Consider the following 24,181-nt stretch of genomic DNA (forward strand, 5'->3'; position numbering starts at 1 on the left):
TGAAGTACACTGGCTTTTTATTCCATGCATTTGTTTGCTTTGACACTCATTCGTATGCCCATCACTGTACACGGGTCAGTACAGAAATCAAGTTTGTATCAGGAAGCCACAGCACGGAGAGGAGAGGAGACACCGGGAGATGAAATGGCCACAGCAGGGAAAACAACATCACCCAGAGCTGCCAGAGGCCAGGCTGGTGGGGAGTGGGCAGGGAGCCCCCACTCACCCTTCTCCTGGGAAGGAGAAAATAAAGCGCTCCCCACCCCCAGGGCTGTGCTCTGCCAATTCCAGGCTCAGCCCCACCCGTGGGCATCCCCAGGGAGCCAGCGTGCTCCGGTGAGGTCACGCTGGGCTTGCAGGAGCGTGGCTGAGAGCAGCCCTTGGCCTCTAGCTCTCTCCTTCCACGGAGCGGCAGCCTCCCCAGCGAACGAAGTCCAGACTCTGGTACCCAGTGGCCACAGAGCTAGTGCCTGGAAACACACAACAGGGCCTGTTTCCCTCCTCGGCCCATCCACGGCACAATGCTGGCACGGGTCACATGATCCCTACTACACTGGTCCTCAGAGACCTCCATAAACTTACCGCCCCGTTCAGAATCCGGTACCTAGCCCGCCCCAGGAGCGCCAGCGCATGCCGCCCTGGGACGGGGGTTGGTTTCACCCTCTGCTCACGACTGACAAAAGCTCCCAGTGGGGGGTTCAGCCCAGGCCTCAGCCATGCAAGGATGCGGGAGGCCAGCCCCTAGGGCGAGAGGGGCGATGGGCTTTGCCCCGAGAAACCCCTGAACGCCCCGCAGCAGCCTAGTTTCCAGAGCAAACTGCGTCACGCCATGGAGGCTTTTCAAATGGCTCCGGCAGCCTGGCCGAGGGCAGGGAATCCGAGCGTGCAGCACCCTGAGGAAGGAGGACCCAGAAGTGACCGGTGTTCCTGGCTGGGCAGGGCCGAAGTCTGACCGGGACTGAAGACTAGGCTGGATACTTCCCCGACTCATTGCTGTTCTGTGATGGCAAGACCTTGGGCCTTAAAACTGCCGCTGCCTGCTCTGATCCTTGGCCCAGTAACACTCGGGGTGCCGCTGGCTCTGGCAGCTTCGCCCCAGTTTACCATCTGCCGGGGCAGACGGCGTGTGGCGTGCAGGCCAGGGGCCCCGTGCATGGAATGCGCTTCGCTAGGACAGAGCCGGGGCTGACCAGGAGCTGAGGCCAAGGCCAACCAGACCATGTCGAACTTCTGGGATGCAGCCGGGCACAGCACTGTCCAGCCCTGAGCCAGCACCTCGTACCGCCGGGCTGCTGTCCACACGCCGCCAGCGCCCAAGCAGCTGTCAGAGCCCCGAGGGGGGACTACAGATAATGGGGGACGAGCTGCTGCGCACGCTCTGGGGCCACCAAGCAATGCGGGGGCGGAGGGCGCCCCCCCAAGGGGAGGATGTTGTACTGCCCCTGCATGAGCGCGAGGAGTGGCTGAGCTGGGGCTGAGGCCAAGGCCTTGGCGTACAGAACAGAAAGCCCCTAACTTCAATTGCGAGGGGGTGATGCTGGTCCTCCCTCCTGTTACCTAGCTGCTTCATGCGCGAGTTGGGACCACCACGAGCACCGGTGCCCTGCTCTATCCTAACAGCCCTGAATGCCTCCCCAGGGAGGCTTGCTCCGAACTTTCAGAGAGGGGACATCTGCTTATGTCTCAGGGCAAAGCACTCGCTGCTGTCCGACTGTCTCCGCTCCCTCCATCTGCCCTGCCCCCCAACACTCCCCTCCCCCCGTCCATCCCCCAATCAGGAGCAAACACTGCACAGTTTCATCTGTGTGGAAGCGCTCCAAAGCCAATGAAACTGAGTACCCCTCCCCAATCGCCTAGCAGGTCAGGCCTGCCTGATGCAGCCTCCAGAAGGACTGTGCTTTGCATGGCACCAGCATGGGGGAGGGGGTCAGCAAGGGAGCAACTCTGATGCACAAGGAGGAAACATCACATGGAGAGAACAATTGTGCCAGCAGTAAAGCAACCTTCTGATCTACAGAAAAGGTAACAAATAAAATAGGTAATAACTTAAGATCTGCATGTAGGCCAGCTACAAAAGGCTAAAACAGGGAATAATTTAACTCATCCAATACTGCTCTTTGTATAAGCAAAACATTTTCCTTCATTGTTGCCACTGGGCTATAAATTATCAAGGCTACCTTCAAATCAGCATTTTAACATAAAGTGTAAACAAAGAAAGCAACAGAAGAACCTGCCTACGTCCATTCCTGCCAGTCATCTGAGGCTCACGCGTGGCTTCTGCAAGGGGGCCGATTCCCCATTCGCCCGGGGTACGACAGGCCCAGCGCACACGCTCTAGCCAGGACCGCGAGGAAGAGCAGCTGGCGCTCTCAGGGCAGAGCTACAATTGTTCCTGAGGGAAAGTGACTGGGAAGGGGAGAGGGAGGGGAGCCTTTGTTCTGTGTGTCAGTTAAAAGGGGCGGTTTGTCTCTGAATGGAAAGGCCAAGTGGGGAGTGCTAGGCTGGCCACTCCATGCCAGTGCCTCAGCCTGGCAGCTACCCCCCCAATGTGCCAGTTTCTCCTCCAGGCTGGAATTTACAGGGCTGGGATTCACACTGAGGGTCCCCACATAAAATACGGCCACATCCAAAATCAAGCCCCCCGTCCTTTTGGTAACCAAATCCAAATTTAGTTTTCCGTTTTACCCCAAGCCTGACACGAAAGGCAGGCAGCCGTTCATGCTGACAAAACCAAATCATTAACAAACAGAACAAAGGGCAGGTTGATGCCGCTGTCCAGGCCAACCGGTTCCCTGGTTTGCTCTCCCTCGGCGCTGGCCAGTTGTGTGAGGTCGTGAGGAGTGGGAGGTTGCGTCTGAAGGTTTAGAGCAGGTGTCTGCGGTTTCCTCCCTGACTAGTTCTCAGGCTTTGCAGAATGTGCTTTTCATGCTTCTTGTGTGTCCAGCACTGATCTGATTATTTGTAATTGACGGGAACAAACGGGAGGTGGGAAGTCAGGAGAGGGAGTCAACGGTGGGAAAATGGCACTCTGCAGGTGAAAGACGGAAATTCGCACGGTTCTGTCGGCCGTAGTGAAGATGACCGGTGACGTTAAAAAGTGCTGTCATACTGAGTCTTGAGAGAATGCGGTTGGAACACAGCTGCAGGATCTCACAACAAAATGCTGATTAAAAAATAAAACAAACCCCCCATAAATTAACCCCCCATTATCACATCCCTGGAGGAATGTATTGATTCAGAAGACCCTGGATGTAAGCACCTTGGTACCAAATTTCTCCAGGAAGATGTCCACTTTCTGATGAAAAGTGACCCCGCTGGTTAGACTGAATGCTATTTGTTCGTAGGTTACCTTTTAGCAAGGTTTCTTACACGTCCTCATTGCTAAGACTGGTTGGCTCACTTCTCTTTGTCTATTCTCCAGCCTTTAGGGCCATGCGGCCTGGTCCCTGGAAGAGCAGCAGTCGAATCCTGATGTGTCCATCATGCAGTTTATGTCCGACTCACAAGGATGTGTCTTTCATTTGCTTGTTTTCTTCACTTTTTTGCAACAAATGATTGTGTCTCTCGATATATAGTCCACTCTTTACAATAAAAAGTGTTAAAATGTAAAAAAAAATAAATATCCATGTTACAGTAGCTAGATTATTCAATAAAATACATCCCTGCCATTCTTGATTGAAATGCTCAGTGAGATTTAGTTTCATTTGGACATTTTTCCAGAGATTCAAGTTATTGCAGATCATTTCTGGGGTGGGAAGGAGCATCAGCGTCTCTTCCTGTCAAAGCATGGGGGCAAGGGAGAAATGGAAGGAGTCCGGGCGAATTCAAATGCCAGGATGAGGACGGCTTTGGTGGGGAATGTGTCATTACCAAGTAGCAGAACTGCAGGGCTTATTGGTCCTGACGGTTGCATCAGAACACTCCCCCTCGGAAGAGTCACAATCCGATTCTCCAAACTGTGCCTGGCTCTGCAAGGCAAAAGGTCAGAGAAACTCTTTTAGCGATTTCCCTGCACGGCAGAGGGGCTGCACCGGGAGGGTCGGCCTCTGGTTCGTAGAGGAGCAGGAGACTGAGAGGTCCCCATTAGGGAGCCTATCGCTTCGCATCTTCTGGTGGCCAACGGGGCATTAAGGATCCATAGAGGGTCACCACTGACCCCAACACAGCCACAGGGACCTGCTGGCTAGTGAGTGTAACCAGTGGGAAAGGGAAAGCCAGGGACTTTCCCCACATGTCCATACAGAACTGGGAGGGGAGCAACAGGTAGGCCAATCTAATGCAACATTCATAAAACCAAAGAAGTTAGAGGAAGAGGGAAGACAGAGCACGCACAGGTACGCAAAGGATGCCACATCTGGGCAGACCAGTCTACTATCTCCAGCACCACCAGTTGTTTTAGGTGCAAGAAACCCTCTAGTAGAGAATGAGGAACAGCTTGCCCTTTGAGGAAGTTTTTCTGGCCCTTTAGGCTGATGTTTGCCTCAAAACAGGAGGGTTCGTATCCATATTATTTAAACGCCTATTTGTCATCCCATCTAATGTACCTGGATGTCTCATGAGTCATATAAATGGTCCCTCTTCTTCTGAAGCCTGTTAAGTTCCTGGCCTCAACACTATCTAATGGCAATGAGTTCCACAGGTTAATTATGTCTTGTGTAACTTATCAGTTATACATTTGCTGCCTTTCAATTTCTGGGAATGTCCCGGGGTGCAGAGAAGTGCTCTGTGTCCCCTCTCTCTGCAGTACATCTCCCATGGCCCCCCTCTGGGCAGTCCCAGGTGTTCTCACTCTAGCCATATAGATTTCTTGTGTGGTTCTAGTTACTTTCACCACCTGACCAAAGAGGAAGGGGAATACTGATGGCTCCACTCACCTCACAGCTGCGTTCATCCGCACAGAGCTTGCCCAACGACATCTGTGTCTTCACCCTGCGCACGGCGCACTCTTTGTCTGAAAGCCCGTCAGACTGAGTGGAGATCTCGATGGGGATTTCCGGAGTCTGGGACAGGACGTCCTCTAGCTTCTCCATCAGCTGGTCTTCCAACCTGTTGGCCAGCTCATCTGGGCTGTTTGAGTGGTCACTGGTGTTCCCTTCCTCTCCGTCAGACACGGAGAAGTTCTCAGAGCTGAAGGTTGAGTAGGACTGGCAGCTACTGATGCAGCGGTGAGGCCTGAAAGCCCAGGAGAACAGCTTAGCTCCCTTTGGCTCAATGCCTGCACTGCAGGCTACAGTTTATATTGCTACATCACTTTCCCCACCCTACATTAGTTGCCAGGCTGCTCCACTTCACCCCAAAAGGAGCTTGGGCCTGATAAGCTAACCACACCCTCAAGACACAACGTGGGAACCTGCGCTCGGATTGCTCCTCACTTGCCACCATTTCAGTAGTTCCAGCCTTAAAGAGAGGATGTGTCCCTGTTCTAGATAGCCAGCCTTTTGATGAAGTGACGTCCATGAAAACAAGGCTGAACTGTCCTAGCTCAAGAGCTGGAGCCATTCCTTTGCCCTCTGCAGTAACAAATCGGATCAAGGACTTTGGAAAGATGCTGTGGAGGGTGTCAGGCCCTGGCAGTGTCCAGCCTGATGGCACAGACTCTGGAGATCCCAGACTGGGTATCAGCAGCCTTTTGCACTGGTCACACGTGGTGAGGTTCCTGCCCAACCAAGCCCACGATGGAGAGGAGCTATGCTAGAGGTGCAGGGGACTGAAAACTGCTTGGCAGCATGAGACATCACCTGGGGGACACTCCTGTCATCAATACTGCAGCTAATAGGCAGGAGCTCTGGCCATAGTTTATGGAGTTCATGGTCACCATAGGACTGGCCAGGCCCTAGACAGAATCGCTACAGGGTTGGATACATTTCATGCTGGTACTTGGCCAACGATTACACACAGGGACCGATCCTGCTGCTGCAGAAGGCTCAGAATTCCCAACACAACGGCATGACGTTAAGTGACGTGAAACTGAGCCAGATTAAAAAGAACAGCTCCGATTTCTGCCTAGCACTCAAGCAAGGGTCGGAAGGGTAGAGCTATTTACCTCTGTCTCCGTGGGAACTCCACTTCACTGTCCACTTCTCCTTCTTCCTGTTCCGAAGAGTCGTCACCACTCTGGGAGGGGGGCGGGAGGAGGGGGGTGAAGAGAGAAGGAAGAGAACAATGTTACTGGGCTGTCTCAAACAACCCTACAGCATCCTCGCTGCCACTCTGCTCTCTGGCACAAACTCACTGCTTCAAGAGATTTCCTATGCTACATCTAGACGACATGGTTCAGTCGACAGAGCCATGTAAATAGTTTATTCGGAATATTCTAAGCCTTTGTCAACCGCTCCGGTATGCCTCATGAAACAAGGTTTACCGGAGCGGTCGACAAAGGCTTCCTTTGTCAACCGCGCCGCGTCTACACTGCCGCGCTGTGTCAGATCTGATTGTTGGCACAGCGCGGTGGCCATTTTTATTTTAATGAAGCAGGGATTATTTAAATCCCCACTTCTTTGATTATGCTGAACAAACTATTTTACATGGCTCGGTCAACGGAGCCACGTAGTCTAGGCGTAGCCCCAGTGTTCGAAGCCAGACGGGCCCTCGGGTCATAGACTCTGATCTCCAGTATATCGCAGACCATTAAATCACACCAGTCTCCACTAAATGGAACCCGGGGGGTTGGGCAGACTAAGACATTTCAGTCTGAAGAGACTAAGCCATAGACAGAGAACAGGGGGACTGAGTTGCCACCAATGCCTGAGGCCATGATCATCCCAGCAGATGAACCGATCTCCCATGCTCCCGAACAGGTGAAAAAATCTCCAAAGGCCCCAGCCAATCTAAATTCCATCCTGACCACGACTCGGGTGATTGCTTAGATCCAGAGTACATGAGCAAGCATCTAAAATACAGGAGTCTCTGTACCACATCAGCGCATTTGGCCCACCCATCTCCAGCCAGGGCAATCCCTGCTACTTTAAAGGAAGGCAAAACTCCTCATCTTCAAAATACATCCTGCTGATTATGCACCAGGGAAAAGTCCTCCCTGAGCCCCGCAGGTGAACAATGCAGCCATGAACCAGGAGACTAAATTAGATTCATTGTCTGGAGTCAGAGCTGCAAGTGTTTTGAACATGCTGAAAGCAGAGCAGGGAATCTGTTCTCTCCAGGGTCCATGTAGGAAAGGAATGAACCGCCGCACTCCAAACAAGTAAGGTGTCAAACTTTGGCAAACTAAAAGCTAAAAGTGAAGCATTGCAGGGAATTCTGAGATGTGGCAAATGTTCACCCTGGACTACCAGACAATTGGCTGCTGATCTATTTAACAGGAAATCCTTAAAGTCCTCATGCCTGAATATTACAGAGGTCCGAGTTAAAATGGTCAGGGCAATGTCTGAGAGACTGGAATACCCCAGCAATATTCCTGAAAGGGGGACACTCTACAGAGTTTAGATCTTGACTTCATGGGGACACTGACCGTCAGAACGACAGCAGCGCAATTGTCCTACTACAGCTGTGTTGATATACTCCCCAGTGACTGGGTCCTGGCATAATTACTCTGCTTTGTGCTTTGCAGTGGAGTCATTTTTCTAGAATAAAGTCCCTTTTTTTTTACATGGGGAATTGTACTAAAGTTCAGTCCATCTCCCTAGGTAGACAAGCCAGAGACGGGCACAGTTTTAGTCTTTCAAGTGATCTTAACCAAGATGACCAAAAATACACCAGGGACTAAATAATGTGCTTTATTGTGGGTTTATTAGTCCCTAGTTTTGAAATATTCTTGGACAGCCACCAGGTCACATCTGAAAGAAAATTATTCCAGTTCTCAGTTTCCAAAATTACGTCATAAGGAAGGGCTATATTATCACTCCAAAGTGCTGGATAACATGACAACAAATGCTGAAAGCCAACAGCAATGAGGTAGCATGAGACACAGCACTGGATTCTGGGTAGGAATGTTAAATTGCAGGTAACTGACTAGTTGAATAGCCGAATAGTTGATAGGGCGTCTCTGCCTTCGAAGTGTAGAAACAGCATTTGAAAGCGGCAGCACCACCTGTAGCCAGCTGATTCCAGGCTCCAGGTGGCGCTGCCGCTTTGAAATTCCAGGAGGAGCCTGATGCCGGGCTCCTGCAGCAGCGTTTCAAAGCAACAGCATCACGAGGAGCCCGGGGTCTGGTCCCAGGCTTCTTTGAAGTACCCCCTTCGTCCCCCCCGCCATTGCTGCCTCTTTCTGATAGAGGCAGCAAAGCAGGGGGGGAGCGACTAGTGGACTAGTCCTTCACGTCCCTAATTCTGGGGACATCTCAAAGGTTTATCATGACGTTCGAAACCGTAGAGTATAACCAGTAGAAACAAAAGAGATAGAATTAGAGTAACAGGGATATGGTCACATCATCCCCGTAACTCTCTAGACAGGTTAGCGGATTAGCCAATGATGCACAAAGCATGGGAGTAAATTAAAAGTGAGCAGACACCCGAGTCTGAAGGAAGCCAAAAGGCTATTCTGACACATTTGGAACAGCTCAGTAACCATGAATACTGGATGTTGATCTGGTGATGGGGAGGCTTATTTAATAGGGGACTATGGGAAACCAAGCAGGAAGGAAAAGAACAGCTCCACTCCTCCATAAACACTCAAGGGTTGTCCGAAACATGATGAAGAAAGGAAAACGCCCGGGAACAGCAAGAGCGAAAGAGCGACGGTAGTTTAAAAAAGAACGCTCTCGAAGGCAGGGCTGGCAGCCAGCGTGCTTCCGGCCCCAGGCTCGGGGAGCCCCCCCACAGCCCAGCATTGCAGCTTCTGTATCAGAGGCAGCAGCACTGGGCGGCAGGTGGAGCCGGTTTTAAAAGTTGGCTTCCCATGCAGATCGACTCTGGCCTGCTACCTCTGATACAGAGGCAGCAGCATGGGGCAGCAGCAGCCTCTGTCTGCAGAGGACCTGAGCTCCCTGTGGACAGAGGCTGCTCCAGCATCCTGCCTGCCCCCATCCCAGGCTACTGCCTCTGATACAAAAGCAGCAGCGTGGGGGAGGAGAGACGAGCAGGCAGCTCCGTGGGATCTGATGCTCATGGGGAGCCAGCTTTTAAGCCAGCTTCCCCCCCAAGCACTGGCTCCCACCTGCCCCCTGAGCTGCTGCCTCCGTGGGACCCAGGAGTCTTGCCTTGTTCACTAAACCCTTCCAACTTCCACAACAGAAGAGCCGGGTCCCTACAGAAAAAAAGCTTCACTCATCCTCTGAAGCTCCTTCCCGTGCAGTGAGTGAGGCAGGGGTCCCGTGGATAAATCAGCATGCGATCATGCAAATAAAGTCTCGTAATGTATGCACACAGCAGGTTGCAAACAGACATGGAAGGTTGACAGGCAATCTGAATTCTGGCATTTCCAAACTCTAGAACACTTGACTTTGCAACCTTAATAGTGTTCTTTTAATGCAGTTTTGGGTGTAATTTTCTAGGGCTTTTTTAGCAAACAGGGAAAATCCTTCCTGTGGAACCACTTTGACAGCCACATGGGCCATCCAGCAAGTTTGGAAGCTTTAGATCTACTGCACTAAGCTCTTCCACTTGAGCTAATGGAGTAACTGACAGCAGTAGTAGGGTCTCCTCCTCCATGCAGACCAGCCACAAGAGGGAAATGCACATGTTTTATCAATGGGTTTCATAGCTATTTGTTACCAGTACTGGCACCGTTGCCACTCGGGAAACCTCCATTCTATTCCAGGTTCAGAGAGGAGTAAGAATCCTCTTCCCCCAAAAGCCTGACACATTCTATGCCTGGCCTCACCAACCTGTGCTTGTCCCAGTTCCAGACTCCACCTCCTCATTTCACTTTGTGACCAAGTCCCGTTTCAACCCCCTTTGTCCTAATTCCAGTCCCCACCCTTCTCCCCGTCCCCAACCCCAGCTCTTCTGTTCTCTGCATTCCAGTCAGGCTGGCTCCCACATTTCCTCCTTGCTGAGTTCCAGCAGGAGAAGTACGGGAGCACAGACCACAATATGCCTTCTCTCAGGTCCTATCCCTGGTACCAAAGCACTCCCTGGCTGCAAAGAAGCACAATTGCAGGGAAAGTCTGCCAGCTCCAGGCTGGAGCACGGCCAGTACAGACAGAATCTTTGGGGTATTAGGCTGCCAAAGCCTCTTCTGAGGCATGAACAAACTGCAACTTTTGGAATCTTACAACGTGGATAAATTTGGACAATCTCACAGGAACGCCAAAAGGCATTTTGCTGACACTGTGGCAAATCTGGAGTTCCTGCTCCGAAGCAGAGGAACCAAAGTGTCTCAAAGAAAAGGCTGTTACATTTTTTTTTTTTTAACATGGGCAAACAATATAATTTTCCCCGACACTGTTCTGAGAAATGGTTGGACCATTTTTTCTGAAATAAACAAAAAAATAAAACAACCCCCCCAGCTTTAGCCAGGGACAGACACTTAGCATGGTAATTCTCCGTTAATGTTTGGCAAAGTGATAGGTAACTGAAGAGAGTCTTCTAATGGGAAGCTTTAGGCCGAGGGATATTAAATTGCATGTAATCAGCTAATCGAATAGACGATGGAATTTCCATCGACTACTCGATTGGTCAATAAGGAGGGAACTGCAGAGCCGCAGCAGGACCAGGAGCTAATCCCGCTGAGGCTCTGTCTTTTAAATGCCTGGGCTCTTAATACATTTAAAAAGCAGAGGCGCAGTGTCTGGGACCGGGCGCAAGCAGGGACAGCTGTTTCCCGGCTTGCTCCCAGTCCCCACAACTGAGAGGGGCAGCAGGGGGAGGGGGAGGAAGAGACTAGTCAAGTCACTACTCAACTAACCGATAAGCATACTAGTCCCTTACATCCCTAGGCCACTGTAACAATATGCAGCGCAACCACCTCTAATCTCCCCAGTACAAACTGCTTTAAAAACAAAAGATGTCAAGGTGGCAAAGCAAAACACACAAATTAAAATGAAAGTTGCATGCACAACCTTAACTCTGCCCCTTTGTGTTCATACGAAGTTTCATTACATAGTCAGATTCTCTCTCTCAAACAATACCACACCACAACGTACCATATTGTCTGGAAATTTTTAAACAGATTATTTTAGAGACGACTTTCCAGTCTTTACCTTTTGAATAGGTCGGGGCTTGCCAGGTAGCATTGGGGTAGCCAGCTGTTGAGATGAGCCTGACTTGCAACTGTTGAAGTCTTCCTCCACCATCTTTTCAGGAAGCTGGGCTTTTTCATACAAGGGCCCACACGTTGTCGCTTTGGGGTGGTTCATCCCGGGTTCAGTGGACGGCATCTGTCCCTGACCACTGCTCGTCTGCCTGCAGGGAGGACGAGGGCTGTATGGGTCTGCTTTACAACACTTCCAGTGATCAGCCTTGTGTTCCTCCTCCTCCAGATTCCTCCGGCAATCTGCTTCCATAGCAGTAGAGATGAGATCGGGGCTGGAGCCGGACATGCGCCTCTGGGCATGGTTACTGAGGGGGCTCCGCAGGGCTGCTGCAGGGCCAAAGTACCTCAGGTTGTTTGCACAGTTTGCAATGTCTTGGCCCTGGATGTTTAGCCTGGGCTGATGGCCATGGTAATGCGGGTGGCTGTGCTGCTGGTGCTGCTGGAGGCTGGGATGAGGAGATTGGGGTGAGTTGTCTTGTGCTGGCTGGTTTTTCAAGATCCCTGCAAATTCATTATAGCTGCCTTTGCTGTTCCCTCGTCGGTGACGTGGTTTGCAGCGGTACCGGCCTTTGTTACTGAGCGTTGACATTTTGGGACTTCCTGAGACTGGTGAGCCATCGGGTGCCACCTCCACGTTGGATATGCTCTCTGACTTCAGCAGATCTGGCCTGGGAGACAGAGGAAAAACAGAGTTAACTCTGAGGTAGAACCAGCTCATGGGATCAGCTTGGGCCCAGTGACTCAGTCAGCTGCCTCCAGTTCTGCTCTTTAGTCTCAGGGCTTTCTTTCCCTTCTGCTACTTGGCTGCTGACGCCAACTCCTCCCCTCTCTCCCTCCCCCCCGCATGGGCCCTTCACTTCTGCTTTCGACCCCCATGCTCCCTGGTCCCTGTGACCACATGCGCTGCACCTTTGGGAGAAGACAGCGTGTTCCATTTACGTCTCATTGTGGGCCAGAGATGGTCTGTACGATTGTGTCCCACAGCTCCTCCGGGAATTAAGACACAGCGGGGAGATTAGGGAGAATCACTGACAACTGTAAAGCATCTGCAGAGGTACCACCCATACACTGCTGCAAGCTGGGTTTTCCAGAGATCAACAGGCCCAAAAAGGGCTTTGGGCAGCAAAAAAGCTGTGTTTAAACTGACAGAGGGCCCTCTTTCTGTCCAGGGTCCCACTCCTTGGAGAAGGGCTGGTAAGGTTCTGGCCTAGTAGTGCCTCCTATGGTTGATGGGGGACTCCTCCTATGTTTAACATGCCTACTGGGCCACTTGTTTTGCTGTTTTCTCTGTAATGCCGTTCCTTGAGGAGAAAGGTGTTTGCTTAGAAAGAGCTGAGTGGTCACTTGTAACAGCTGGCCATGCACTGGCTCTCGAGACAGAGCAACGCCCAGGTGCTGGCCTTTGGGCAGGCTGGCTTGATGGGTGAGGCAGGGAGCTTTGCAGCCGTAAAATGCTTAGTTGGGAACAAGGGAGACTCAAGTCTACCTCCACCAGAGGGGTGAGCTGGAAACCTAGGTGGGTGCTCTCAAGGGAGCACAGGGCCAACATAGGTGAGTTACCTATCTCCCTTTCTCTCTTTCCCAAGCTGCCTCCCCAGGAGTGGCCCAGCAAGGCTGCTGGAGAGGCTTCACTGCGGGCTCTGTAGCCTACTCCCAGAGAGCCAGCGTGTAACCTGTGGTGCGGGCGGCGGGCTGGCCAGCCCCACCATGGTCAGGGGCCTAGCACAATGGGGCATCCGAGGCCACAATATAAACAGCATTGGCCAGTTTGTTTCAACTGCACAGGAATAAAGATCAGTCAGCGCTTGTTCATCAGCAGGCCTCCTAGCGGGTAGAACCCCAACAGCCGGGGAGACAGCACTAAGGGTTCGCCCACACTGCACGCTGAACAGTTATTCTGAAAGAGCTTATTAAGAAACAGCACGTCTACACTGCAGGGAAGCCTTAATTAGCAACCGTGCTGATCGTGGGGCAGTCAGACGAGGGCCCAGCTCACTCCTAGCTGGGCTGGCTCTGCTCTGCTCTGCCCTGCCAGCAGGGCACAAAGGACAGACCTGAGGCAAGCCGGCACATTACAGAACATGCACAGGGGACAGCAGACATGTTGGGCAAGCCGCAGTCATTTTCACCCAGCCCCGTTTCTCAGGCAAACCAGGCTGTCACTCTCGTCTCGCTCCCTGGCGAGGGCTTGGTTTTGTGCCGAGGTTTCTTACCGTTTGGTCTGGCTCCCTGGCTTGTGAGAGACCCCTTTCCTCTTCATCAGCTTCTCCACTGCATTGGGGTGGATGATGGGTCTGACGGGGTGCCGCTTGTAAGTGCCGGGATATTTCTTTTCCACAGCCTGTTCCCGTCTGGAATACGGAACAAAGAGCACAGCCCTAGTTTCCCCTCTGCCAAATGGAAGCGGCTGCTGGATGCAGTGGTGGGTGCAGTCTGGTGGTGGAGAGGGGCAAGGCCCCGCACTCCACCCCGCTCGCTGGCAGGAGCACGGGGGAGGCACAGAAGGACAAGCCCCCGGACCCTGACCCCTCTCTCCAGCTGGCGTGCTGGGTGGGGAGCAGGGCAAGCTCTCATACCTTGGCCGTTCTCAGCATGAGCGCCAGGCCGGGGGCAGGGACTGCAGGGGGGAAGGGTGGGGAGAGGCCCCCCACACTGGCCCAGGACCCCGCAGAATTGTAATCCACCTCTGGCTGGGTGGAAAAGCAGCTGTGACCCTAGCGGTGATGCACCCAGGACTGACAAGGTGTGTGGCGTGTTCGGCACGTGGAAAGCTCTAGTGGTTTTCAGCTCTCTTTGCAGGAGGCAGGGGCCATGCGTGGCCCTGGTGCAGTTATGATACAATGTCTCCTCTCTTCACAGAGGGGACGAGGGCAGGGTTTTGACACAGCTAGCAGCAAACTATGACAGCTCCTCTCTCCGTCATCAGCAACAGGGTGAACAGGAGATTTACACTGAGGCGTTTGTCACACACTGGCCTTAAAAAGAATATCCCCAATCTGGACAATGACTTTGAGGAGTCACCTGGTCTGCTACCCAGGTCTGGACGCCCGCTGCTAGGGCCTGAGCCTGAAGGCCTACAGAGCAGTTTGGAAGGAACCCTGTTTATTCCCAGCGCAGAACCATCTCCTGCACAGGAGGCTCATATGCCCGTAGGCTCCCCTCTCCACAGCGATACATACTTGATGAGCTCCTTCTCCCGGACCTCCAGCTGCAGCATGATGGCACTGAGCTCCATGTATAAGTTATTGGCTCGCTCTAGCTTCCTCTCGTAATGTTCACGGATGTCCAACGCGTGCCTGGGAACAAGGAAGGGAAACCGAGGCTCAAAGGGGCACCCCGGGACTCGGGAGGAAAGACGGGCAGAATGCGGGAGGAGTAAGCCAGAGACATTCATGGCCTAGTCTTCACTGGGGTTTGCCTTGACAGGCCGACACGCAAAAGCCACCACTGCTTTGAGGCTGTTCTCAAAGAGTATTTCTGCAGAAGCCTTCAGAAGAGTGTGCGCAAATGGGGACAAGCTCGAGGTTAATGTTCAGACACAAGGGGAGCTGAGCAGCACCGTGTCAGTGACCCCAAAGGGGCAGAGTAGCAGAGGTGGGGGAGAGATGCTGACAGACCTGAGCTCTTCTCTTCGCCGACGAATCAGCTCTTCATCTAGCCGGTGGATGCAAGTTCCTTCACTCTTAATTTTCTCAAAGTGCTTCTTTACTTCTTCCCTCCATTCAGCCTGTGGGACGGCATTTTACGTTCACGGTTACACGGCACTGTGGTTCACGGCAGAGGCAACTCTGCAGCAGAGGAGTCTGTTCTGCTAGCACCGGGCATTCCCAAACTCCCCTTCCGCATGTCTCATCACGTGTCCCCCAAGGAGCCTCTCCCCGATCTGTCCCACCCCTGCAATACGGAGCCACCCTGCCACCCACCCATCCCAGGCCAGGCCTGCAGCTCCCTTTTGCTAGTCCAGCTCTGGGGCTGCCCCCGCAAGGACTGACAGCACGGCCTGAGTCAGGCAGAAGTGCAAACAGGCACCAGGCAAGTTCCTGCAACGCACAGTCCCAGCCTGCAAAATTCCCTGCTCAACTTCCCCCACCCTGTGAGCAGGGACGTGCCTGCTCGGTCCCAGCTCCCCCACACAGGGAAGCAAATGTCCACCTGGCATGAGGCTTCTCAAAGTCATTTCAGGTGGCCCGAGTCAGAGCTGAACTGTGCCGTCGATCCACTGTCCCTCAGGGAGCCTGGACTGTGAGATCCCCGCTCTCAGGGGCTGGCAATCCCGAGTTTGTCATTGCACCAGTGCTGGAGGCTCACAGGTCATTTTTTATTTTCTGTAATTAGATTGACCCCTCTGGCTGCCTGCTCCAGGCAAAGAGGAGACTGTGTGTGTGGAGCAGTTGGGGGAAGAGCCGCCCTCCCCCCACAACCATTCCGAGGCTCCAAACTCTGAGCGGGAAATTCGAGAGGGCAAACCTGCCAGAGACAGGGCACTGGGTCTCCTCTACTGCAGGGAGAGGCCTAGGATTTTCCCAAGGTCAAGGAACTTCAGTGAGAACTGCCTCAGCTTCTGCCAGGCGTGACTAATCCCATGGCCACACGGAATATCTGGGGAGACATTTACAAATGTGTGCACCTGTATGGGCTGGGAAGGGAACTGTACCCTGGCTCCACGGTAAGTTATTTAATTCCTGCCAGAATTAAAGTCCCTGGGGGATAATTAATGCAAAACCCAAGGCAGGTAAACAAACCTGAAAATCCTCGGCCCACAACCCTTGCAGGGCGAACTGCCTCCCTGGGCTGGCACGGGCTGAAGAAGGCTAACAAACAAAGCACTGAGGGCTGTCGAAAGGGACCAGCCTGTCACAGGGGTATCACTCCTAGCTGATCCAAGGACTGGCCCGGAGGGATCGAGTTAGCAGCAAGAGCCTGGAGGGGTCTCCATGTCACAGACGGGTGACTGCCTGGGACGCTAAGGCTTACACATGAGCGGGTTAGCACTAGCAGGGTGCCATTGCTCTGAATGAATAGTACTTACGGAGCCTAGGAAAGCCAGCTGGCTGCTGGTTCACCCTCTCATTGCCCCCAAAAGAGGGTGGCAGGTGCTGAACTTAAGCCAGGGCTGCTAGAATGACCAGAGTGAATTGGAGCCTAACTCCCTGCTCTGTAGGGAGAAAATCACAGAACTCTGCTCCCAGGAAGACAGCAGGCAGAGACCTAGGCAGGGTGCATGCCCACAAGCAGGCCAGGAAGCCATGAGCAGGGCAGTTCTCTCGGGAAATGTGATGTCAGGGACTGAAAGTGGTCCCCACAGCACACCTGCATTCTGCCCCTGCTCCCCCCCACACAGTCAGCCCAAGCAGGTTGTGTAATGAACTTCACTGGTCTTCTTCCAGCAGCTGTATAGGATCAGCATTGCCCTGTTTCTCACGAAGCCCTCCCGTCCTGTCACATCATCCCCCACAAACCAAGGCCAGGGCAGACCTGCCTTTGCCGCATGTGTGCAGCCCACCCAGGGCCCAAGTCCCAAGGTCTCAAACTGCTGCCAAGAACCCATGGACATAAACTCTGCTGTTCACTATAGCTCGCTCTGAATGCTTGTTTGGTCACTTCCCAAGTCTGTGGGTGCACCCTCAACCTGAAATAAGATATGCAATTTGAGTAGCACAAATTGTGCATCTTATTTTGAATCTATTTCGAAATAGTTGATTTTGAAAATTGGCGCATCTACACAGCACCAAATTTCAAAATAATGCGCTATTTGGAGCCATCCCTTAACCCTCGTGCAATGAGGCTTATCGGGATGGCTCGAAATAGAGCACCCGAAAACTATTTGGAAATAACGGGTGGCTCGGGTAGACGCAGAGTAGCTACTTCGGGATAGCTCTAGCATCCCAAAATAGCCGTGCAGTCTAGACGTACCCTGTGAGGCCTGGTAGTGTGTCTGCTGGCACAGCATTAACCCCCCCCAAACAAGTCCCTCGCCCTGGGGCCCTAATGTGTAGAATCACACATGGTGTACTCACCCACTTCAGAGCGTGTCATCCAGGGAACAGCTGACTGGGCCGGGAACTGGGACTTGGGATTCTGTCTGTCTGTCCCTTTGGATTGCTCCCTTACAGTCCTCAGGTCCCTTCACTGTTCTGCAAAGGCTCCTCCATCTGCCCAGCTGGCTGCCCTTCCCTGCTCCACCACAGTGTGGTGGTTCATCTGGCAGCTCTCTCTGCATCCCGCAGCCAGATTCCAAGTACTGCTCCAAGTTCAGCAGGTCCATTTGTCTCCTACTGTCTAGGGCAGAGCCCAGAGCCAGCGAGACCCCCAACATGTGAAGGGCTGGGAAAAATGTGGGGGGGTGCAGGGGTCAGCTCTACCACCTGCTGATGCAGCTGTTCTCAGGCTCCAGGCATGCCTAGACTATCAGCCCTCACTCCCTTGTAATCTGTATCTGCCCCTGTGCCCAGCCAGCCCGGTCCTGGCTCAGTCTGTTGCTTGTCTCTCCTCTCTCAAAAAGTGAAAGGGGACACACACCAAGCCCCAGTGCTAACCCTCTACACTGCAATAGCCATTACTGGAAGAGACCAGCTGACCCTGTAGGTTAACTTCGCCTTTACTCGGGGGGAAAGGGCTGGAACAGTGCACACAGGTACACGTCTTGCCAAAGAAACTGCTCTCGGACAGTCGTCGCTTGGCTGCAGCCTGAGCTAGCTGACGCTGTCTGCAACTGCTGTAAATGCCGGAGTAGATCAGGTTTGCTGGCCATTTGCAAGCTGCATCAAGGCCTGTTGTGCTGCCACGCTGGGCTGCAGGCCGAACTTGTACCTGCTGCAGCTTTTGTTGTGCCATTTCAAGACTGCTTCTATGCCTCATTTGGGGAAAGGGTGTCTGGAAACACCACCCCAGTACACATCTCCACCCTGTTTTCTGAACACAGCAGGTGCATACACATGGTTTGTGTCCAAAGCAGAACTCCTTCCTAGCACCAGCCTTTATTGTTAACATAAACAGCAAAAACAGGAACCTCTGCCTAAGAGTTTTCCGCAACTGGCTTATTATTGCATTTTTCCCTTGCAAGACCCTATAGTCTTTGTCCTGGATCCTTTTTCCCTCCTCAAACCCACCCATCACATCTTATGCTGGAAGCTAGACCAAGTGGGGCTCCTGCCTGAGTCGGTAATAGCTGTGAGACCCCTGTAGCCCTCCTAGCACCACTGGCTCTGGCCAGTCTGCATTTACCTGGGATTTGAAATAAGTCTCCTGAGGTGTGGCAAGAACGTCAGCAGATGCGATGTCCAGATGCATCAGCGTCTGTCGGAAAGAGGGGCGATTCCGGGGCTTGCTCTGCCTGAACGGAACAAAGTCAAGTCAAGGGGGACATGTGACCCAGTTAAAAATCACACCACAAGAGAGTTTTACCCACTACTGGTACAATCAGCCCTATGGTTACTGCAGCTGGAAAAGATCAAAGCACAAGCATTCTTTCCCACCCTGTGTGTCTCCTCCGCTCTTGACAGCTTGCTGTGTCACAGCCCTTTCACTGTTGTGCTGTAGTCAGTCTACCCTATTTGTAAGTCTTCCCAATTTACAACCACAACAGGGCAGAGAGAATAGCTGTAAAATAGGGAATTGACACTGTATAATCACAACAGTCAACAGGGGGCTCAGAGCAAGTGTAGAAACTGAATCTACTCTAGCTCATTTGGCTTATGACCAGCCATTTTGACAGAAGCGTCTAGGTCCCCAGGAGATACATTTATTTCCGTGGGAAAAAAAACTTGATTTCAAGCTTGAAGGTCTGACACACAGAAATAGGGGACGTGTCTGCACACCCACGCAGAGAGGCTGTGCGTCTAGGAAGAGGCATGCACTTTTAGCTAGTGAGCTACTCCTAGACAGTAGTGCTCCAAGAGCTGGTAGCTGCAGAGCCAGGAGATGAAGAAGAATTTTCCAGGATCATATTAATGGATCCACAGATTCCAGGGACCATTGTGATCATCTAGTCTGACCACCTGTATAACACAGGCCAGAGGCCTGCCCCGCATCAGTCTTAGGGCATTTTGTTAGAAAAACATCTACTCTTGATTTAAAAACTGCTGGGGATGGAGAAACCACCACTACCCTCGGGAAACTGTTCAATGGTTAATTACTCTCACTGTTAAAACATTCACAGCTTATTGTCTGAACGTGGCTGGCTCCAGCTTCCAGCACACCTTGGCCAAGTAACTTTTAACCTCCGACGCTAACCAGCTTGACCTCCCGGAGCCCATCACTTGTAAGGCAGGTTTGCTACTCCTTCACTCATCCTCCTGGCTCTTTCGAACCCACTCCAACTCGCCAACTTCCTGCTTGACTTTTGGGCACCAGACCTGGATGCAGCATTCCCGCAACAGTCACAATAGCGACAAATACAGAGGGAATAGAACCTCGCTGCTCCGACTTGAGATTCCCTTTGGCCACAGCATTGCAATGGGAGCTCCCGTCCTCCTCATACATCGTGAGCCGAATCTTTTCCAGAGTTACTGTATTCCAGTCCCCCATCCTGCAAGCGTGGCTCCCTCCAGCTTCCAATGCCAAGAGAAACCAGATCCTTCTGGCTGAGCCTGCCTCTGCCACCACGCAGGTCAAAATCTCCCCTTCTCTCACCACCTAGAACCACACTGAGGCTGGGACCTGGATTCCACCTCCCGTGCTCCTGTTGCTTCCAACTCTCCCTCCCTCTTCTGAGCAGCATTCCACTCAACTCTCCTGTCTTCCCACCCTCCATGCAGCTGTTACGTACCACCCACCTCATCCCCCACTGGATGGTTTTTAAACAGAGGACTTTCTCTGAGCTCCACCCTCCAGTCCTTACTCTGCTGCCATTTCCACTGACCCCACTGGGAGTCTGGCAGAGCCAGATCTGCCTGGCCAAGCCCTAAGTCTGTGCCAGGGAGGTGGCTCTTACCACGTTTGCTTCATCAGGATTTTGAACCCATCCGGACAGGTGGATGGGACAGGAAGGTGCAGGCTGTTACTGCCCACTCCCCAGATGATAGCTGAGGAGTCTACATCCTTGTATGGAATCTCTCCCGTAAGCAGCTCCCACAAAACGACTCCAAATGACCTGTGGTAGAAACACAAGAACCAGCCTCCACAATGAGCGACACGTGTAGCGACAAAGTTATGTAACAGACTCCGAGACGTTCTGTGCAGTTAACAAAATGGGCAGCAGGTTCCCACCAATTTTAAATGGAAAATGGATTCAACAGTGACAATGTTCATATAATTAACTGGATAAGGGTGATCACAGTCTTCCGGTCTCCCTCTGACACTGTCCTAAGCACCAGTCGTTAATTCACAGCTGGATTGGTTCTCACATCCAATCTTACCGATTCCAGTAAACGAAGAGGCAAAGTTAGTTTTCCAAGCTGTAATCAGTGTTAATCCTAGTACAGCTCCTTTGCTCTGGGACAAAGTGAGAATGTATATGTATTCATGATAAGCCAGCTAACAGATTTCAATTGGTTTGGTTTTTTTTTAAGCAAACACTCCCTCTGCTGGTATGCTTGCTGCATTACCCATGCCCTCCGCAGACAAATCCTTCCAAAGCTAGTGAAACCCAAAGCAATAGGATTTATTACATACACAGCCACTGTGGACGTGCCATTATTTGGATATTTCACACTCCACTGGAGATTCCCTCTTGTCCCAATTTGAAAAAAGATGAACAAGAGCTTTGTTAAAATCAATCATAGCTGGAGAAGTCTAAAGAGGGTCTGTCCAGAGCAGGCAACCCACAATGCAAGAAATTAAAATTATATGTAAGATGACAAAATCTGCCTCTCTCCTGTAGAGAATCTAAAGGTCCGGGGAGAAGTCAGAATTCACAAAGGGTAGCAAGGAATGACTACCATCTACCAACCAGAGAAAACGCATCATAAAAAAGCAAACTGATAGTACAAAGGCAAAAAAGAGGTGGCCAAGAACCAAAGAAAAGCATTCCCTGAATAACCACTTCAGAAGCTAGAATTAGCCTGAGGCGCAGAGATGTGGTTCTTGTGTTTAGTGAGTTTCAAAGTCCAAAGTAACTGCATCTCAGAAAGAACAGCATCTCTTTCTCTACATATCCTATTTCCCAGACCTGAAGAAGAGCTCTATGTAGGCTCAAAAGCTTGTCTCTCCCACCAACAGAAGCTAGTCCTATAAAAGAGATCATCTCACCCACCTTGCCTCTGTAATATCCTGGGACCAACACAGCTACAACAACATTACATGGAGCAAAAGAGCAGGATTTTGTGTTTGTTCACTGTTTTAATTTTTAACAGGGCAGGTTTTGGGGACTTCTGTGAAGGCCTGAGAGCCTTCAGCTCGAAACAGCATCAAACATCTTCGAAATAGACTATTTTTATTACCGTCAGTCACATTCCTCATTGTGGAGCATGTAATACTTACCAGAAACCCTGAGAATGGAGAGTCCAGCAGCGAGACCGCCCTTATGGTGAGGAAATGCAATAACATGGGAAGACCTGACTGGCTAACTGGGAAATGAAGGGATGTAATGAACATAACAGATATCATAACATATGCTTACCAGATATCAACTTTTTCAGAGACGGGCTCATTGCGTATCACCTCTGGAGCCATCCAAGCCACGGTGCCCGCGAAGGACATTTTTGTACTTTTATCACTGAGTTCTTTAGATGTACCAAAATCTGAAATTTTTACTGCATCTGTATGAGTGACTAATACACTGGAGAAAGAGGGGGAAACACAAAAGGTATCAGCAATGAGAAAATGCTTTTCACTTCCATAGCAACTTTCAGAAGTGGATTTTAAAGTTCTTGGGCACTCGCTCACAAGGTACATACGATGCCTACTTTGTTGATGGGAGAAGTGAGGGGGTAGGAGTTGTTGTTCACCTGGCCCTAGCAGCCAGGAACTAAAGCCTGCGATTTTAAAATAATTTGATCAATACATGGAATTGATTTGCCAGGTTCAGTAAATTCTCTCCCTCTATTCAGAGTCACTTTTTCCTCATGCAACTCCAGCAGATCCCATTGTTCTACCAACACAGCAGGGAGCCACAATTACCCTTCCTTGCTTTGCATCATAAATGAGGTAGTATTGAAGTAGAGCAGATTGCTCTACTGATTTTAACATTTTTGCTTGTATGTCTCTAGCCCTACAGACTAAGGGCTCCTGGCTTCTATCACTACTAGAACCCACTGCCCCACGAGCTACAGAGTTCTGGAAGCAAAGCTCCTTCCTTTTGGAATACAGCTAAACTCCTATCTAAAGCCTCAATTTTAACCACACTCACTCAAGCCTGGAGTAGTGCAGTAACTGATGATAGCACATGCTCGGTTTCAAATCAGAACGGACTGTGGTGAGGCTGTTTGCCAGGTCAGAGCACAGGGTTAATACTACTGCAGCTTCACAAATGAGTTACCTCAACATTCTTTGATTCCCCCCTCCCCAAACTCTGATTCTAAATTCTAGGGGCCAAAGTTCATCCTGGTGTAAATGGACTGTAACAGAGTAATAACGGGGGAACATCAAGGCTGACTATATTTGGGGCATTTCAAACTCCTTGTAAATGCATGTTTTCATACAAAATGACTACTAAGATGAAGTAATTAGCCATCTACAGGTGTACACTATATACAGTATAATTAAAAGTAACAAGCACAGAACTACTTAAAACTATTTGTTGGGAAATGTATCTTGATATTCAGACTAGCAATAATAAAATAAATGAAAGAATAACAACCTCACTGCCCAAACAATACAGCATACCATTTAAAACGGATACAACAGCAGACCCACAGTCCTATTGCATGCTGCAAACAGTGAAGGAAGGGAGAGACAATGTCCCGGGTGAATGAGATAAGGCAGCAGGTGCAAGAGAAGAGGAAGATAAATATTCAAGAGAGCAAGGGATGAGACCAGAACAAAACAGACACAAAGGACAGACAAAATAAAGAGCAGAAGGAGCCCGAGAGATTCACTTCTACAAAAGGTCAGAGCAGCCATCTCATTAGCAGCTCTGTTTCCCCTCTATTACTTTCCCACCTAAGCTATGCAGTTGCCCCAGAGATGTTATTCGAAGATAAATGGGAGCAGGGATGGTCCATCCAGTTAGAAACAGGTCAGAAGAGCCACAAGAAAACTCTCCGTAACAGGCCACACCAGGAGAAAAGTGAAGGGGCCCGGATCTAGCTCAATATCCATTGCTGGAAGAATTCTCAAAGGTCTATTGTTTTACATTGTAAGCACCCAAGGACTCACTTTGGTGATTTGAGGTCTCGGTGGATGATTTTATGAAGGTGTAAATAGTTCATTCCACTCGCAATCCCTGTGGACCAGTCCACAAGCAGCCGAGGCGTGACTTTCCGACCTGCTCGCAGCACCTCATAGAGCTGTCCATGTGCGCAGTATTCCATGATAATACAGTAACACGGGGCTTGAGTGCAAACTCCCCTGGCAGAGAACACACACACACATACATTACTGCAAATCAAATCCAATGCTCAGCATCAAAGGGATTCTCAAACCCAGACACAGACCAGCATGCTCTTGCTGTCACCGTTACTGGATGCCCCCTGTGCACTGATTGTAATGGCAGGGAGCTGTAGGTGCTCTAGTATTGACCTTCCTTCTCCAGGGATACAGGCCTAGGAACACAGACAGTGCCACACCGGTCCTAATCACACCACGGAGCCCCCAGTTCAAGCAACGGCAGGGGCTTTCACTGCTACAAAGGAAAACAAACAGCATGCCTTAGTAAAGGACTGATCAGGAAGCACTCTGGACTACATTTCCTCCTCCTACCTTCCCATTAAAATAACAAAAAACAGCTCTCTCCCCAGTCAACAGGGCTTGCACTTTATTTTTAGAAGCTTCAGGGGGTAGCCGAGTAAGTGGGCTGTGCCCACGAAAGCTCATGATACCATCTACATGTTTCGTTAATCTATAAAGTGCTACCAGACCATTGTTACTTTATTTTTACTTTGGGCTTGTTTGTATTAGTTTACTGTGTCTCAGTAATATTTATTTTAGTGCATC

The 24,181-nt window shown here is 51.1% G+C and overlaps 1 protein-coding gene across 8 annotated transcripts in view; it reads right to left on the reverse strand.

Moving 5' to 3' along the window:
- The window catches only part of MAP3K13 (mitogen-activated protein kinase kinase kinase 13), a 91,325-nt gene continuing 67,144 nt past the window's right edge, over positions 1 to 24,181 (reverse strand). For all 8 annotated transcript variants that reach the window (XM_075937352.1, XM_075937355.1, XM_075937349.1 and 5 more), the window contains 11 exons: positions 23,405 to 23,596; positions 21,708 to 21,866; positions 20,082 to 20,240; positions 18,374 to 18,482; positions 14,767 to 14,876; positions 14,329 to 14,445; positions 13,363 to 13,500; positions 11,097 to 11,817; positions 6,044 to 6,114; positions 4,875 to 5,172; positions 1 to 3,968 (listed from right to left, as the gene is read on the reverse strand). In XM_075937352.1, coding sequence (XP_075793467.1) covers positions 3,867 to 3,968; positions 4,875 to 5,172; positions 6,044 to 6,114; positions 11,097 to 11,817; positions 13,363 to 13,500; positions 14,329 to 14,445; positions 14,767 to 14,876; positions 18,374 to 18,482; positions 20,082 to 20,240; positions 21,708 to 21,866; positions 23,405 to 23,596 — 2,176 coding nt within the window. In that variant the 3' untranslated portion in view covers positions 1 to 3,866. The remainder of the gene's footprint in view (positions 3,969 to 4,874; positions 5,173 to 6,043; positions 6,115 to 11,096; positions 11,818 to 13,362; positions 13,501 to 14,328; positions 14,446 to 14,766; positions 14,877 to 18,373; positions 18,483 to 20,081; positions 20,241 to 21,707; positions 21,867 to 23,404; positions 23,597 to 24,181) is intronic.

The sequence above is a fragment of the Pelodiscus sinensis genome, chromosome 10 (assembly GCF_049634645.1).
Source record: "Pelodiscus sinensis isolate JC-2024 chromosome 10, ASM4963464v1, whole genome shotgun sequence".
In the NCBI taxonomy this organism is placed as follows: Eukaryota; Metazoa; Chordata; order Testudines; family Trionychidae; genus Pelodiscus; species Pelodiscus sinensis.